At 35.9% G+C, this 18,201-nt stretch overlaps 1 protein-coding gene across 1 annotated transcript; it reads left to right on the top strand.

The window, feature by feature from the left end:
* Positions 1 to 352: 352 nt before the first annotated feature.
* Positions 353 to 16,708, top strand: ABHD18 (abhydrolase domain containing 18; the record flags this gene model as incomplete). The annotated part of the gene is made up of 12 exons (XM_079534871.1): positions 353 to 444; positions 3,713 to 3,797; positions 4,764 to 4,864; positions 6,661 to 6,739; positions 6,819 to 6,913; positions 7,591 to 7,608; positions 9,316 to 9,454; positions 11,510 to 11,599; positions 12,276 to 12,377; positions 13,235 to 13,607; positions 15,515 to 15,677; positions 16,657 to 16,708. 12 exons carry the CDS (start codon positions 353 to 355, stop codon positions 16,706 to 16,708), a joined length of 1,389 nt encoding a protein of 462 aa, XP_079390997.1.
* Between the last annotated feature and the right edge of the window lie 1,493 nt (positions 16,709 to 18,201).

The following is an 18,201-nucleotide window of genomic DNA, read 5'->3' as shown; positions in this document are numbered from 1 at the left end:
GTGACCTCATGTGCTTCTTCTGTAATCTTTTCATCGATAATATGATAACTTTCTGGTTTCTTAGGTGTATCAAGTTCCTACTGCTACATTCCACTTCTTTTTTTTTTTTTTTTTTTTTTTAAGCAAAGGCAGAATTTGTGTTAACTGCCTTTATGCTTTGTTTAAAAGGCAAAGAATTGACCTAAGTATCAAGGATAACTTCCTTGTAATAAAGTGGTATGGCTTTTCATTGAAACAGGTACCAGAATAAGAACCAACTTAGACTAATAAGCAATGAACTTGCCCCTCAAGTCAACCCCTTTAACTGCCTTGTTTTTACCTGTTCTTTTTTCTAGATGTCAGTTTGCTGCTAATGGGTGTAAGTAAATTAGATGTCTTGTACAGAAAGCTTCTCCTCACTAAACTCTTCATCAGAGGATGGGGAAAGCCAGAGGATCTGAAGAGGTGACTTGTTTAAAAAAATAATAATAGCACAATCTGTCCTTTATATTAAAAGGAAACAAAACAAAATACCGGTGCTCTTCTGTGTGCTTTTTTGAAAAGTTATGCTAAAGTTTGTTATGGTCAGGATATCGTGTATTTCCATACTGAGGGAGTAACTGAATTTAGAAGTCTTAAAGGGATCTCTGAAATGTTTTTCTGTTTAAAGAGGATTTTCTTGAGAGAATGTGTGTGTCCAATCGCATTTTTCACTTTGGAATATCAACCAACCCATTTTAAGTAGTGGCTCTCAAAAGTCTTGACCAAGAAGAAAACTAGCTAATTCTTTCCAGAGGAACTGTTCTGTTTAACATGAAGATGATCTCACTAACTTTCTGTAATGGCTGAATAAAAATGCATTTTAGAAGGGTAAGGTGTATTCAGAAATGTCTCTCATCCCCAAAGCAGTGAGCTCATTTTCTAAGTGGAGATCTTACCAGCGATTAGAAGTATCTGAAGGGCAATTGTCAAGAGCATGAGGCTGGGCACTTTTAGGTGGTGCCTAGCGAGGGGCAAGGGGCAGTGGGGTGAACTGGAACACAGGGAGTTACATCTCAGTATGAGAAAAAAGCTGTTTTGTTGGGGTTTTTTTGAGAGTGACAGAGCACTGGATCAGGCTGCCTAGAATGGTTGTGATCTCCTTCTTTGGAGATATTCAAGACCCGTCTGGAAGCTTTTATGTGTAACCTACTGTAGAGAACCTGCTTTAGCAGAGAGTTGGACTTGATGATCTGCAGAGGTCCCTTCCAACCCTTATGATGCTGTGATTCTTTTTTGGTGTCTTTAAAATAAGAGAATTACCAATGAATTTTTAAATATTTGCGTTTGTTTTTTTTCTTCAAACTGTGAGTAACACTTGAAAATTAAACACTTGCATATTTTAATTGTTATTTTTGTTTTAACCTTTAAGTGAATGAATATATTCTGTGTCATGTAGTATACAAATAGGAAATGATAAATCTCTACTGCATAAGCTAATTTGTATGTGTATGGAAATCAAGGAAGGAAACTTGTAACAAAAGCTTTGTTTGCTGTGGAGAGTGATGGAGTCGTGCAGGCTGTTTGTTTTTTCAATCTCATTCCTTAGTTGATTTATCTCAATAGCAGAACAAAATTGTTGAATTTTTATAACATTAATGCAGTTCTGTTAGAATAAGCAAAAATGCGTAGTTCACTTGGTTGTGACTGCAGCATTTCTGTATTGTATGTTGTGCGTGTTTGGCTGAAATGGGATGTTTATCAAACCCTTTCCATGAAAACTTTTAGGTTGGAGGACTCAACTATGTTTCGCTGACCTTCTCCCCATCTTTTCTCCCCACTTAATGTGTGGGGTAACTTCTGGCTAATTCTGTTAGCTGTAAGGGGTCTGCAAGGGTAACCACTTGTGTCAAACAGAAATGATGGTATCAGCTACAGCTCCTCCTTTTCATGAGCTGGAGGAATGGCATGAAATCCAAAACTGTAAGCAGTACATGGGACAGACTCGCTGGCCTGCTGATCTGAAAAGAGGAAGAACTTTTTCTTCGTGCTACCCCTGGGTGGATAGACAAGCTGTTCCCTGGCAGCTTGTCTTCACCCGGATGAAGAAAGAGAGAACGCTGCCTCTTCACACCAGCAGGAGGAGAGAGTACACTCCCTAGCATGCTGATCATGCTGGAAATAGTGATAGTGTTTGTTTGTTTTCACTATGAAAACCCATTAGAACAATTTATGAGATTTCTTAGCGTTAACTGAGATTGACTGATGTCACTGGCTATCTTGACTTGGATGTAATCTGAAGATTTGCTGAGCACACCATCGATGTGGTGACCTGTATCCTAGTTCTTTATCCTCAGCTCATTAACAAGGGTTGAAATTCCTCAACATGTAAAAGGTTTTCCTTTCAATAGGTTTAGTATTCTCCAGGCTACAGAGAAAATGTGTACATGTATTTTTTTAAGAATTTGTGTCAAGCATAACATCTTTGCATTTAGTTCATCCTCCATACTCATGTCTCATATCTATACTCTTACTCTTAGAAATATTTAGTGCTATGTTCTGTGTAAGAAAAGCAGGTTATACAGGACAGCAATTTTGGTGTGGTGATAAACTGCTTTGTATGGTGGCTTTCTTTGCTTTTAGGAAGGTGAATGGGTTGTTCCTGTTGTACCATTCTTCTGTACTGGCCATCCAAATCTGCTGTTTTAGTTCTATCAGGTGATATATTTGCATGTGTTTAGAGACTTAAGAACTAGTGACTCCTAGCTCCACTAGGGCTCCGCTATGTTTTGCCCTTTCACCTTCTACCACAGTGCTAAGTTTTGTTTCATCTTCTGCAATACTTTGTAGCCCATTTAAGTAGCAGAAGGAAGCAGCTCGGTTTGCCCCTAAGCCTTCCCTTCCCCAGGCCACGTGTACTTGGTTTCTTCATTCTTTTTTTCATACATGATGTGTTCCAGTTATTCTAGCAGCACTCTTCCCAACTGTGGAATATGTCAGCATGTCTTAAGGACAGTGGTCCCAGAACTGGACCGAGTATTCCAGATGTCATTTTATGAGTATTGAGTAGAGGGTGGTCTCTTCCATTGACTTTCTGTCTGCCTTTTTGCTGAATGCTGAGGTGATACCAATGGTCTGCAGAGCTGCAAGGCCATGCTGCAAACTCATGTTCAGTTTGCTGACTGCCAGAAGCTCTATGCCCTTTCCTGCAGAGCTGCTACCTGGCTGGGTGGTACCTGGCTTATATTGTTGCACAGGTCTAGGTGCAAGACTTGGCAGTTGGATTATTGAGCTTTAGGGTGTTTGCTGACTTGTTCTTCCAGCTTATCCAGGTGGCTTTGAAAGGCATCCGGCTATCAGCCTCACTCCAATTTCTGTCGTTTGTGAAATTCACTGAATATGGCTTGTGGCAGTTACACCTTGAGCCACTGACACTTTGACATTGGTGATTTTACCTTTTCCCCCTTCTGTCCATATCTCCCCGGTATGTAAGAGTAGGGGGTTCCAATGTCTTCATTTAGCTCTGAAAAATGGCAGTAGTTTTTTAGGTATCAGGCTTAAAATACTATTTAAAAGCTGTGTAAGCTCTAGCAATATGTGGACTTTTTTCCCCCTTCTTTTTAACTTAAAAATGTTCTTACAGACCTGTGCCATCATAGTCTGACTGATCTGTAAATGTTTGATATTTTTATAGATTTAATATTTTAAATAGACTAAAAATTGAATCTTTTCTTTACTTGTTTGTATTCAACAGAATATTTGAATTCAGAAAGATTATTGGAAACAGGGAAAAATGCCAGACACTGGTTTCAAGAGATTACCCAGTCTTTATTGACAAGGTATGTAAATGCAAAGGATACAGTTTAACTAAATTTATTTGCCTAATGGTATAAAAATGTGAAATAAATTTAGTCCTTTCCAGGTTGATTTTAAAGAGTAGAAGTTTGAATTTTGATATATGTGAATCTGTATTTTCCTGATGTTATTACAGGATGTTCTGCCTCTGGGACTGTCAGTTGGGAACTTGCTTTAGGGACTGTGTGCACATAGGGTGATAAATACACTCCTGATGATACTCACTTTCCTTTTGCTCATCGGTGATTTTCTAGCTGGTGGCATGAAGTAACTTCACGTGTGGTCCCTGTTGCTCTTATCAAGAAAAGGATACTAGAATTTTTCTGTGAAGGATGTAATAATGCTGCAGTGGCAAAATAAATGTAGTGTGAATTTCCAGACTGGTTAGAGAAAGGAGGCCCTATGGTTTCAAGTGAAATGCAGATGTAAGCAATCCTTGTCCTGAAGACAAGGATATTTTTTTTCAACCGAGGTAGTGTGAATAAAGGGGTCAGAAAAAGCCAATAGTTCTTAAGTCAAATAAATACACTTGTGATCATTTATGTGGCAAGCTAAATGCTTTCACCAGTAAAGTGAAATTAATAAACTTCACAATTAATTTTTGAGCCACTGTGAGTAGAATTAGGAGGCAATGGCAGAAAAGTAAAGCTTGGTTGGAAGGGGTAGGAGAGTGGGTGATCATATTTGTTGTTAATAGAACTGAAGTAAGCTGTAAGATTGAAGTAGTGGTTGTACAGATGCATTTAGATTTTTTTCTCAGTCAATAACTGGGAGTGGAGAGCATAAGATTTTAATTGCTGAAACTCAAAAAAGGCTCATAACATGGTTTATATAATTGAAATATATGCTACTGGAGCAGCACAGCTTAAGATGGTTCTTTAAAAGGTCATTTATAAGGAAACATGAAAATATTTGGCTGTGTTGATAGATATGTATCATTCCTTCTGCAGGTTGAGGAACAATCAGACTGTAAAATCCTTGAGGGGCACTTCATTTCCCCTTTAGCTCATTATGTTCCGGGTATCCTGCCTGTTGAGTCTCTTGTAGCCAGGTAGGAGAAATCAAGTGTATTTCCTTTCTGAAGCTACTGCTGGAGAGAAATGAAAATGATACATCAGTGGTTTTACCATGAAGCCAATATATCGCTACACCAATAATCTGCAAAATAAACTGCCTTTTTTTTTTCCAGCCTACATGTTGGAATATGTTTTGACCTTAAAGTTTCAAGTAATCTTATTTGTGTGATAGTTTAATCTGTGTGGATAACATACTTTGGTAGGGTGCTTTATTGTGAAGTATAGAGTCATATTTGAGAAAGATTGATCGGTTATGTTCTGAAGCCAGGAAAAAAGTAAGAATTACAAGAGATGGAAGTTTTGCTGTAATTATGTGAGAATTTATCTATGACTAGAGGAGAGCTTCTGTTATTACTAGTAATAACATGGAAAACTAAGTCTAATCTTAGCTGAGAGTGGATGGGTGGATGATGTAACTCTTTATGAAAAGCTTAAGCCACAGTGAGAAAAGTTAAAACCTGGGATTACCTGACTGCTAGTCACAGGATTTGATTCTGAAGTCTTGTGGGATTGGTTTGTTTGTTTTTCAGTGCAGAAATTATATTGCCCTTGACTATGGAATGTGTTTGTTTTCCGAACAAACAAATTTCCGAAACGATGCTGGAAATCAAGGTTACTAGAGCTTGGACAGGAGCTGTTTGTTTTATACAGAACAAGAGAAATTATTTTTGGAAAAGAAACTCCTTACATTGTATTTGAAGGAACCATTCAAATTCCATAAAAAAAAAAAAAAACTGTCTGTGTACAGATATAAGTGAATGTAATTGCAGCAAGAGAATCTGTTACACTTTGCCAAGAAAAAAAAAAAAAAAAAGTACCCATTCAGAAAGCTTAATGATCTGTAATAGTCAAGATATTAGATTGCGTTTTTGCTGTTTTGGCACGAAAACTGCTTTGGAGTTGAGAAAAGGAGAGTGTAATTTTTAGGTAAAAACTAAAAGCAAACACTTTCATGGCATTTGTTTTCTTTTCCCCAAGCTTTGTTTACTATCTTAAAGGCTGAACATACAAATTCAAACATCCCTAATTAGTACCATAACTGAAAATCTAGTATACTGCCTGTTTTCTTATGTTCCTTTGCACTTTGAGGCTATGTTATGCTATTGCATTGGGCAGTAGTACTGTTAGAGTTTTGAAACTTCCCTTAAAATTGTCATGCATCGCTTTTTTTGTTGTTTGTTGTTTTTTTCCTGAATGTAATTCAGTTGTAGGTTTGTGCTCCATCTTGTGGAGAAAATATTAGTGCCTTAGAAATTATGTATCTTTTGTCTCTCAATACCTTTCTTGTAACTAACTTCTGTGTAGCAGCAGAAGGCATTAGATGTTGTATAAAATACTTTTGTGTTTGTGGGTTTTTTGAACTGTTTATATTTCATTTTAATGTAAACGTTTTGCTCACCTTATTCTTCAGTTTCAGCTGTTGTGCCCTCAGGAGAAAAATAGCAATATTGCCTAGGAGAGCTAGGCATTCATGTTCAGGCAGCTCTTTATCTGCAGTTCCACTTCTCTGCTCTGCACAATTTGAACTGTGATGATGAGGTAGTGGTCTGTTTTAGGAGCATGATCTTTCTGCTTGACTTCTTTTGGTCTCTGGAATTCATACTGTCATACTCTTGGATTTCTTTCTTTGCTGGATGTGTTTATGAAAGATGATATTGCTGTATCAACAGTTTGCCTGAGTGTGTCACAGAGTGTGTCGGTTTTTGTTTGTTTTTTAAACTTATTTATCTGAAGCAATGGATACTCTTACTTTGATGTTTGTTTCTCGTAGGTTTCAGTTCATAACACCCAGAAGATGGAATAGCAAGCACAGACCTGTATGCATTCATTTAGCAGGCACTGGGGATCATGTAAGTAAAATGTGAAATGAATTAGTGAGAAAATAAATATTGGATTTGATCTTCTTATGATTATGCATCTTACCTTTAGCACTTCTGGAGGAGGCGCACATTAATGGCTCGTCCAATGATAAAAGAAGCCTGTATGGCTTCCCTATTGCTGGAAAATCCCTATTATATCCTTTTGTGGAAAACAGGATTCTGAGGCAGTTTTCAGCGTTTTCTCCACAGGGTAGGAACCCACAGAATGGGACACGAGGTGGAGCACAGTATAACATGCTACTATTACACGTTCTGATTTTGCTGAAAACATCTTCTACAACTCCTTGGTGCGGTCATCAGAGTGAAAGTTCTGGCATTAATCTGTTTTCCCATTCATCATCAAGCTTACTAATGTGATTGATTAGTGTAGTCATGGCAGAGGGAAAACTGTGCATTCTTTCTTCATCATACTGCGTGACTTCTGGACGTATTAATGACAGAAAAGAATGTTATTTCCTTTGCTTTCCTTTTTCAAACGCTTATGAGAAATTTTATCTTGGCATTTAAGATCTGTTTTGGAGTAAAAGTTTCCATCAACTCATCAGCAACCTTTGGAACAATGTTACTTCATTTCGTTACATAGAATCTCAGGTTATACTTTCTGTATACCCGCATAGCTGATAGAAGTAAAACTTAATGTTATAAATTACATAATCCAATTGTATTTAATGTGATTTACTTCCAGTTAAACATTTGGAATTTAAATTCCAAATTATAATTAATCACTGTGCTATTTATGTGATTTATTTTTTATTTTAATTGCCAATTTTTATGTAGACAATTCTTACTTTCCTTAACTTGAGACTTCTACATGGCTGCAGAAAACCTAAGGATCAAATGTAAGTATTGCAAAATACAGTCTTGTCAAAATACTACTACTTTTTTTTTTTTTCCTTCAGGAAGCTCAAATGAATATAAACTTTGTGAGCATGTTGAGAAAAATGAAATCCCAAACATCCTGTTAACATAAAATCATCAGCCTTTGTTGGGCTACTTTACTTCTGTTTGCGTTAAGAGATCACTGTGATGGTGAAAGTTTGCATAAGATGGCATTGCAGCGTAAGAATGAGACAAGTGTGAATGCAACCAACAGTTTGTTTTCCTGATCAGCTACTGTATTTGTCTGCATGCTGCAGTTATTTCAGTCAAATATGAGTTTGTTCAGATAGTTGATCTTGTTATTTTCGTATCTCAGCTTTACCTTTTTCTAGATATTTCGAAAGGACCACATTAAGACATAATGAGTTGCTCATTTGTTAGCCTGTTCAAAGAATGCAATGAGAAAATTCTAATTCCAGAAATGGTTTCTAAGTTTATTTTCAAAGCAGGTGCAGAACTTTATTTTGACATAAGAACCAATTTTTTTAAGGTAAAAACCAAAAGAAAACACAAAATTGCCAGCTGATTGTTTTAAAAACTACTTTTTTAAGCAGGAAAAACACTTTTAAAAAATATATTGCATTTAGAGGTATAAGATTATAGGAGAGGGACAAGAGTATGTGTGCTGGAATAGGTCAAGGTTTGTTTTTGTTTTTCCTTGTAGTTCAGTAATTGATGCAGAAAAGTAATTTGGTGAGGATATTTCTAACTCCTTTTTCTATTGTCCAATTTGACAGCTTAGTATATGAATGATGTAGACAAGGATTCTCTGAAAGGCAAGTGCTCAGTCAAATACCCCAAGCAATATCTGTCAGTCTTCAATACAAGCTTACAAAGCAGCAGCAGTGGTTTTAGTTAACGCAGTAGTAACAGTGCTTAGTAAATACAGCAGCTATGGAGGGTTGATGAATCTTTCATAACAAAGCTGTCAGAAGGAATTACGTTAGCTGCTCTGCAGCAACTGCATTCATTTCTCCTGTGACTAGCACAGTATATTTCTTTCTCCTTATTTAGAGGTATGTTAATTGGTCTGTAAAATACTTCCACTTTTTGAGAGTTCCTTTGATGGTTCAGCTGAATAGCTTTTTCCTTTTTGTTTCCTTTGTTTTGATGCTTTAGAGTACACTACATGAGTTTCTCAGTACTGTGACAAACTTCCCACTTTACAATTTCATTCTTACAATGACACTGCTGAGTTCTTCCAAAGCTGGCATACTGGTTGCTCTTCAAATGTTGTGTGCAATTTTTCAGTGATGTGAAACAGGTAAATAAGAGGAGGAAAAGGAAAAAAAGGATTTTTTTTCTGCATTTAAGATAGTATATGTGTAGGATTGAACTGCTCTGATTCTATTTCTAGAATACCCATTATGACTTGACAGCACAGAAGATTACTGCTAATGAGATTCTAACGTTGCTAATACTTGTTTCTAAACGATCAGGTGGTGAGTGATGTTAGAAGCTTAGCAGGTGTCTGTTCCTGGTCCTTGTTTAGAAAAATTGCCAGAGAATCTGGACTTGCTTCTTATGTTGAATCAACAGGAGTTAAGATCCAAAATTCTCTGGGAATGTGATGAGGCTTTGTATGAAAGTATGCATAGAGTGATGACAGATGTCAAAATCTAATCTTAGAAAATAAATCCTGTCTTTTCCTTTTCTGGGGAGAAAAGACGGTCATGTTTAAAAAATGTCTCGGACCTGTTTGTGATGGGAGGAGCTCTTGTTCTAGAATCGGCAGCTCTTTTGCACTGGCTAGAGAGAGAAGGCTATGGACCGCTAGGGATGACTGGAATATCCATGGGAGGACATGTAAGCTTTCATATTTCCTGTTTAGTACTTTTTTTTCACTTCTCATTTGATCTTTTAGTACATGGGAATAATTTGTTTTATTTGTTTCACGAGCAAATTATCCTTGCGCCTCAGGGATCTGAGCTGAGGGCTTTTGGCACACAAACTGTTTTTACAGAATGCATCCTGTGGGCTTTCTATGAATAACCTTTCCTAACCTGTGTGAAGGAGCATTTCTACTTGTTTTTAACCTTTCCTCTCTGAAGGACTTGAAAACAAATATCAAGAGTCACGAGAAAAATCGTCAGCAATTCTCATGCTCAGTAGTCCTGAATTAGTATAATCCTTGGTAAATACTGACAAATCATACAACCTTAGTCAGCCATCTCCTCTGAGGCTTCATATGAATATCTTCTCACATAGTTGTTTTTTATCCCAATGGGGAAAAAAAATCTTTTTTGAAAGATGATCCATATTGATCAATTGCTTGTTTAACTTTCTTTCTTCCATTCTTCTTAAAGTTGTTTTTGAATGCATTGAGTGAAATGCATTCTCTCTACAGAGGTACCGTAACTTTCGTGACTTCTGGTGTTGGGTCTGTTCTCAATGTTTTTCCTCATCTTTGATATGGATTAGTGAGGATTTCTGGAGTGTGGTGGGTAACAAAATATGTGACTGTGCATGTTCCAACTCAAACAGTGGTGTATTCACAGTAAGATGCTTGAAATCCTAATGCACAGTATAACTCTTGTCTCCACAGATGCATGTTGCTCTGAAATACATGTATAGAAAGCCAATTAAAACAACGTACCTCCATTTTGATGATCCCTTTCAGTTTATTTCTTGTCAAGAACTAAGTAGATAATTTCAATGATAGTGTCTACTGAAAGAAAAATAATTTTCCTCCAAAGCACAATTTTACAACTCTAAATGTCGTACATGTTTAAAATACCTTACGTTCACATAAATATCATCCTGATGAGACAACTTCTGTGTTAAACGTATCTCCCCTGTCTTATTTATAAGCTGGATTGTAATTATTAAACGGATGTGTCCTCTGTTAGCTGCAGGCTGCTACTTAGGCGTCTAGGTGAATACTGTAGGAATGACAGAGTGCTGTATCCCATACCAGTTGTCATATGCAGCATGAGTATAGCAAGAGGCAAGATCAGAGAAAGTAAGCTTGGAAACTCTCTTGGAATATTTTTCATTAGTCCAGAAGCATGCATTTTTTACTCGTTCTAACAAATCTAAAGCAGTCTTTAGAATGTATTTTGTAACTGAAAGGAAATAGCACTAATTCAGTTCTAATGATGGAGAGAGCTGGAACTAAGGACAAAGACATCTGGCTTTCTGACTATTGTAACATATGTATGTGATGCTTCTGTCCCTTTTTATTATTAAAAATAATTTGAATAAAATTATATAAGTTGTATAAGTCTACTTACTAGAATGTCTGGGACAAACATGGGATATTTTGTAGGAGGGATTTTACACTGCTTAGTATGTTGAGCTTTTTTCCAATATTTCTGACGTGATCAGAATAGTTACCAAAATATGTCCAGATTTAAAAACAATAATTTAGATTTTGAAGGACAGGAAAACAGTCCCCTTAACATACTGAATTACTTCTCGTCTATGTTTTGTTTCTAGAATATAAATTCAAAAGTGTGAAACTTTAAATAGTTCTTCTTATAGATTGCTTTAGTTTTGCCTTGAAATAAGCTTGCGAGAGCCTGATGACAAGGCTGCGTAAAGTTTGTCATTGTTTGAAATAACTGTAAGAACAAATACCCCATCCAGAATTCTTGTGGTTACAAACTGTTCATGTGTGAAATTAATCCTGTCCACAGCAATATTTGTTACTGGGGAAATCAGTGAAGAGCAGACTGAACCTTCTGAATTCCAAAGATGTGGAAGGATATCCAATTACCCCAGTCCAGTCCTTAAGTGCTTTGGTGGTACTTATTTTTTGCTCTATAAACAAATAAATTGGAGATGAGACAGTTCTTAAGATACCTTCAAAAATATTATGAATTTAGGATTGAAATATATAATAACTGTGTTTAATTCTAGATGGCTTCCCTGGCAGTGACGAATTGGCCTAAACCACTGCCATTGATTCCATGTCTTTCGTGGTCAACAGCTTCTGCAGTATTCACTACGGTAATTGCCCAATATTTTTATATTAATATAGTGAAATGTGATCAGATACATGAGTTAAAATGTTTGGGTTGGCTACATTTGCCTTTGTTGTTAGGTATTTCATTGCCTTCTGGCCTTTATTAATAACTAGTGGCAAAAAGCTTAAGATTTATCAAGTGATGCGAAGACAGCTTTGAGCTACTTCACTGGGTCATGTCCTAAATGAAGGGAAAGGACTGATATGTGACACAGTGATTGCAGTCCTTTTCTGAATGTGGAAGGGTGAGGAAGGAAACTGAAAACTTTTTCTGGTCAAAGCCTGGCCTAAATAGCTGGATGATAATGTAGTCACTGTTTTTGCTACTTCTACCGGGTAAGTGATTTAATAGACCGACATTCATAGTCCTCTCTGGTTTAGTTCAGTCTAAATATGTGTTTTATTATTTTTATTTCTTTGAGGAGAAATGTATTTCCGTGTGTGTTTGCTGTATTGTATACAGGTTGTATGTCCTGTGTGTTTGCTTACGATGCATGCTTAAAAGCTTCCAGTAATTTTAAGTGTTGTCTGGAAACTTAAGCCAGAACTGCCCTGGAAAAATCAAATCCCAGGAACAAATCAATTTTCTTTGCATGTCATTATTTTAGAACAGTCTTTGGCTTTTGCTTGTGTACTAGACTCTTGTGTTTATAACTTCAGGGTGTGCTGAGTAAGGCAGTGAACTGGAGAGAGCTTGAGAAACAATATTATACACAAACTGTTTACGAGGAAGAAATCATTCAAATGCTTGAATACTGTGGAGTAAGTATAGTTTATTTTCACTATTTGTAAATGTTTACATGTGCCTAATATTTTAGTTGAATAATACCTGTTAAGTATGGCACTTACTACAGAGTTAATGCAATCCATAGTGTTAAATGTATTCAGTCAAAACATGGAAAATACAGGTAATTCATCCTGGTAAATGGCTTTGTAATCTGGTAAGCTGTTAGTCTGACACATCAAATGATGAATTTTTGTCCTTTGAATTTGGAATTGCTTCCAAATACTCAATTTGAATAGACTAAGCAGAGGAAAAAAAGCAAGAAAGAGAGACACATTACAGGAAGTTCAGCTTATGACATCCTATTATTTGGAGGAGGTAAATTTGTAGATTTTTCAGATTTTTTAAAATCAAACATCAAATCTGGTCAAATATATTTCTTGCTATTGCCTATTTTCCTTTTTCTGTTTAAAAAACAAAAAACAAAAACCATTGTTTACTTCTGGCTACTTTTTTAAAAAGACAGTACGACTATTTTGAGAGACACAAACCTGAGAAAAGCATAGATTTTATGATTTATTTGCTCAGAAATGTAAGCTTGCCAAACTGTAGTCATGAATTCAGAGTTTAATGCAGAATTTGAAAGAGACAAATGTTTGTCCTGTGTATTGCTGTAGGTACTTCCTTGAGCTGACAAATGTAGAATTAAAATATCAAAAGGCCATGGCAATTGGGATTTAATTCACGGTGTGACATGTAGACTGAAAATAGCAAGTACTGCAAGCAGTTCTCTTTGCCTCCTTTTTACTGAATATTGTTATTGTGTTGATTTGAAGACTAACATGAACTAGCTGAGGTAAACGAGTTCCTTAATAAATGACTTGTCTTTGTTTAGACAGATTCTTTCAAGATGGGACAAGATTTTGTTAAAAACTTTCCTGACAATGTGGATCGTCTGGAGGACATAGATGTGGCTTCCAGAATGTTCAGCTTTGATTCATCAAAGAAGACTGAGCCTAAAGAAGCTGTCCACAGCTTTACCACAAGTAGAAGTCCTCTAAGTGCCTCATCAGAAAGACTTCTAATGCAAGATGCTCCTAAAATTCAGTGCATAAATCAAACGTTTTCAACCAGCAGCAATAAAAACTTAACCATACAACAGGGACACAGGATAAATAATAGAACGAAGAGTGACACTTTACAGAGAGAATCATTAAGGTTCATGAAAGGAGTAATGGATGAATGTACTCATGTAGCTAACTTCTCAGGTATGTATTTATTTGTTTCAATATGGAGTTGGGAAAACTAAATTAGAATACTATGCGAGGAAAGGTATTCTCTGATTGGGCAAACCTGCTGTCACTTAGATGGAGTATGAAAGCATTCTGAGTCTTGTTCTGTAAAATCTATTTAACACTCAATTTCCTGGTGATTGGTTTGTTTCTTAACGACCAAATGATGATCAAGTCAGTTGACAATGTGCCTTTCTGTATCTGTGCACCTTTTTTCTGTGCCGTGCTGTGGCTATTTTCAGATATGACATAGTATATCATATTATTTAAAAGAGCAAAGTGTTTATGTGATATGACTAATATCTAGATCTAATTCATCTGCTGTGTCCTGCTAGTAAGGTTTTTCATGCAGATTAAATTAAATCTAATTGGGCAGAAACCTAGTATTGACTTCAGTCAGAAAGTAGCCTACATAGATGAGAGCTAAACTTGAATGATACCTGAAGACAAATGACACCCGTAAGAATAAACCCTGGTCCTTCTGGGATGATGCAGTTTTGAATATAGCATTTCCCAAGACAAGTACAGCATATAGAGGGAATTGTAGCCCAGTGAGTCTTAAATCTGATGAAGCCGAATTTGGTATCTAGAAAAAATCACTTTTAATGGTCTGCTTGCAGGCAGTGCAAACAAGTGATTTCTTCCTAGTACTGGTTGAGGGAGTTCAGTTGAGATGAAGATTTGGAATGGCTTTTGTAGACAGTCTGTGAAGACAGAATGGTTCTACTGTGAATATACCAAGTACTCAAACACGTATCAGAAAGTGCTTCAATTTCTGACAGGTTTCACCTCAGTTTTGTAATTCTGGCATTCATTGCCCCTCTGCCAAATGTAAATAGTTAAAATAATAATAATATTTTTAAAAATCAAATATTTATACTTAAAATAGATATGTTAAAAAGAAAAAAAAAAAGAAAATTAAAACTTTATTCTAATTACAGATGTTCTTTTATATCTAACCACTTATCCAGGTATCACTTAGCTAAAGCACTGACCTTTCTTGAAATTTAAGAGGATGTGTGATCTCAGTGACGTTTTTAAGGTGATGTAGTCCTTTGTCCCAGTTATCTCTCAGGTCTCTTGATGCTCTGGGAAATACTGCATCCCTTGCCAGGGTATGCTTGACATATATCTGTAGAGGAGATCTGAAAATCCACCTAATGTTCAGATTTCATGGAAAATGGAAGGAAAAGATGGGATCTACCTTAACACTGTATATCTTCTATACATTATTTACTATATATGAAAGGAAAGGGTCTAAAGTTTTTTGTGACCCTCCCCTTGCAAATGCCTTAGTTTGTCCCTATCTGCCATACCACATGTATTTTTCTGAAGAGAGTGGTGGTCTGTGTTAATTTTCTAAACAACCTGGTAGTATTATTCCAGTTGATAATCAGATTGGTGCAATTGTGGTGATAAGTAGTAAGTCTGTACAACAATATGTTAGGATCTTCATGCTACAAACAAAAGCAAAAAAAAGTAGGAAACAGGAAAAAAACCATGCTGCACTTGCTGTCTGACTTCTAATACTGAAAGTTTTTTTTTTTTGTTTTGTTTTGGTTTTTTCCCCTCTTTGAGGGAAAAATAATACAAAGCTTTTACTCTATTGAATTCCAGATATCTTCTAGTTATTTTCCCTGGGCAAGGGGGGTAGCTCTCTTAGAACTGACCTGCATGCTATAGAGTTTGTCTTTAAGGAGAAAGACAATTTTCTTCTACTGTAGCATCAAAAATTGCTGGAGACATTAAAAATATAATTTGACTAAAGGTTACTGGTATTTTTTTTAGTAATTGGGAGCATATTGAAGCAGAAATCTTCAGCTAAAGTATTTCTATCATTTTCTAATCTTAGATTAATTCAATTTTGAGTTGTTTTTCTTTAGTTCCAGTTGACCCCAGTTTAATCATAGTTGTGCAAGCTAAGGAGGATGCATATATTCCTCGAACTGGAGTGCGCAGTCTGCAAGAAATCTGGCCCGGATGTGAAATCAGGTATCTGAATGGAGGTCATGTCAGTGCCTACCTCTTCAAACAAGGACTCTTTAGGTAAGGTAGATAGGAAATCATAAAAATAATACAGAACTTAAAACCATACTTTTGAGATATAGATTCGTTTGTTAGAAGGAAAGTGATAATTAAAGCAACAAATACCAAATACTGCTTGTGAGATCAAATGATTGGATCCTAGAGAATGTCACAATTCTGTTCTGTGAGTGAGGATGATGTGTAATGTATCTCAAATCGTTCGCTAAGCCTTTGACAATAGGGTCATCGTTATCGCTCTTGCTTTCCTATAGTTCTTCATTTGTTTCCTGGACACCAGAAAGTACTTTCTGAGCAGTGACCTCTTACGTTGTATTACACAGCTGTTGCCTTTTTGCAGGTGTTATCTTCTGTGAGTAAGTAGTTGAAGAATTAAGACATAAGCTTGATTGCAGATGAGTGGTACTTGCCTTATAAAGCCTTATAAAGTCTTGCCTTAATAGTACTAGGCGTCAACTTTTTAGAGTCAGTTACATAAATCAGTTATAAAAATGCATTTATAAACCTGCAGTTCCTTAGGTTTGAAAAGGTAAATACTTCTGGTGTTAATTTCAAAATGTAAGAAATTAGCAACTGAGTATACATCCCATTTAGGAAGTCTAGGCAACATCAGAAAGGAATAGCAGTATACCAGGTCAACATATGTGAACTCCCAGCTTACTGCTGTTTTAAACCATCACCCTCAAAAATAATTTATGTTGCTTGTCTGACGTACTTCCTGACATGTTTGAATACAAAAATCCTCATCAATTAAAACTTGCATTCCTGTGAAAGGTGGTAAGTAGTCTGGTTAACTTCTGAAACATATTACTAGATTGAAGTGAGATATACATGAAGGAAAAAATGTCATATTTTTACTGAATGCTATTTTCAAGTTGTGGTGATATGCTTAATTTTGAAATAAATGCAAATCAGCAGTTTTGTCTATTGTTTCCTAAATTATACAAGTGATCTACAATTAACTTGTTTCTTCCTGCTTTAGGCAAGCAATTTATGATGCATTTGACCGCTTTCTTCAGAAATATGCTGTTTAACAATTTTCGTCATGGATTCAAACTGATCTCATTTTATTTCCCATTATTGGAACTCATCTTTGGAAAACAAGCCTCTTGCAGTGTTAAGTAGATGATGGTCAGTTAATTTGAATGTTGTAGGTAACAAATACAAAAAATGATCAAGTCCCAATATTACTTTTCTTTCAACCAAGTGCCATTCTGACACACTTCAGCTTTACTTGTGAAGAGCAATGGTAGCATTTGTTAGTGCACGAATGGTTCATGTATTTCTTACTTTATTGCGTTATGTACAAAGCCTGAGTAAATTCTTATTTGTGTATCTGTTGAAAACAGACTGATTTAAATATTGATAGAACATAAAATTTGCTGTAGGGCTAAGATGCTGTCTTATGTTTGGTGTATTTACAGTTTGTTCTAGCTACCATGTTTTCCTCTTGCTTCCCTGACACTTGCTATTCCTACTGCATTTTAATATGGCTTGGCCAGCACTCTGCCTCTTGTGTTTGTTACTGATTTTCTCTTATTCTGAATTGAAAATAAACTACAGTGGATGAGGCAAAATTAAATCTTGCGAAAAGCTTTCAAAAACTGAATGAAGAGTGAGGGAGACATTTTAATTCAATGCATCCATTAGATTTTTCTGCTGTTTATAATTAAATGGTGCCATTCTGGAAGACTCATGTAGCTATTCATTGTTTTTACAGAACTGGAATAACTCTAAATGGAGTGTCCAGTAATTCATTTTTTACATACATTCAATTGGATAATGAAGATTTTTCTAGTAGATTTTGTAAAAAATTGCTAAAGGGAATAATAATGTAATAACTTTTATTGATAAACAGTGGCAGAAAGAGTCTGATTCTAAGCAGATAAATCAACAGCAGATTATATGGTGCTATAAACATCTCCTTGAAAGCAGGGGTCCTTTTTAAAAAGCATTCAGTGCTGATATGCAAAAGCACATTGTAATTGTTAAGAACATATGTGAGACTAAGGGTTATCAAAACAGTCACATGAACTTCTTGTTTTTTGGAAGTTTTTTTAACCGACCTTTAAAAAAGAAAAAGGTAGGGTTAGGAGCACATTTAAGTAAATCCCATCTGTTGCTGCTTCTTTTGGGATCAAAAATGCCAACAAAGTAAAGTGAAATTAAAGGTCATCATGAATCAGCCGTGTGTGGTAGCTGTCCATATCCTATATAGTGGTAATGTCCTGCATCGTTCTTCTAAAGCAAGTTTGCAGGGAAGTTGAAAGCCAAAACGCTTCAATATTAATTTTAGTACTGTAATGGCTGATGTTACACAGAAACTAACAGAAAAATCCAGATATTTCTTGAGATACGTGACTTAAGTATCTTTCAAATCATACGCCTTATTGATTTCCATGGTTACCATAATGGTTTTTAATAGTGCATTAAGCAATCAAAGCTCTGTTTGTTCCAGCGTATTATCTTGAATTTCAGTCTGGCAGACAGAACTGATAACTGCTAGTATTGCTGGTCAGATAAACTG

The sequence above is a fragment of the Tetrao urogallus genome, assembly GCF_951394365.1.
Source record: "Tetrao urogallus genome assembly, chromosome: 4".
Taxonomy (NCBI): domain Eukaryota; kingdom Metazoa; phylum Chordata; class Aves; order Galliformes; family Phasianidae; genus Tetrao; species Tetrao urogallus.
This window is presented reverse-complemented; position numbering and strand designations above follow the sequence as displayed.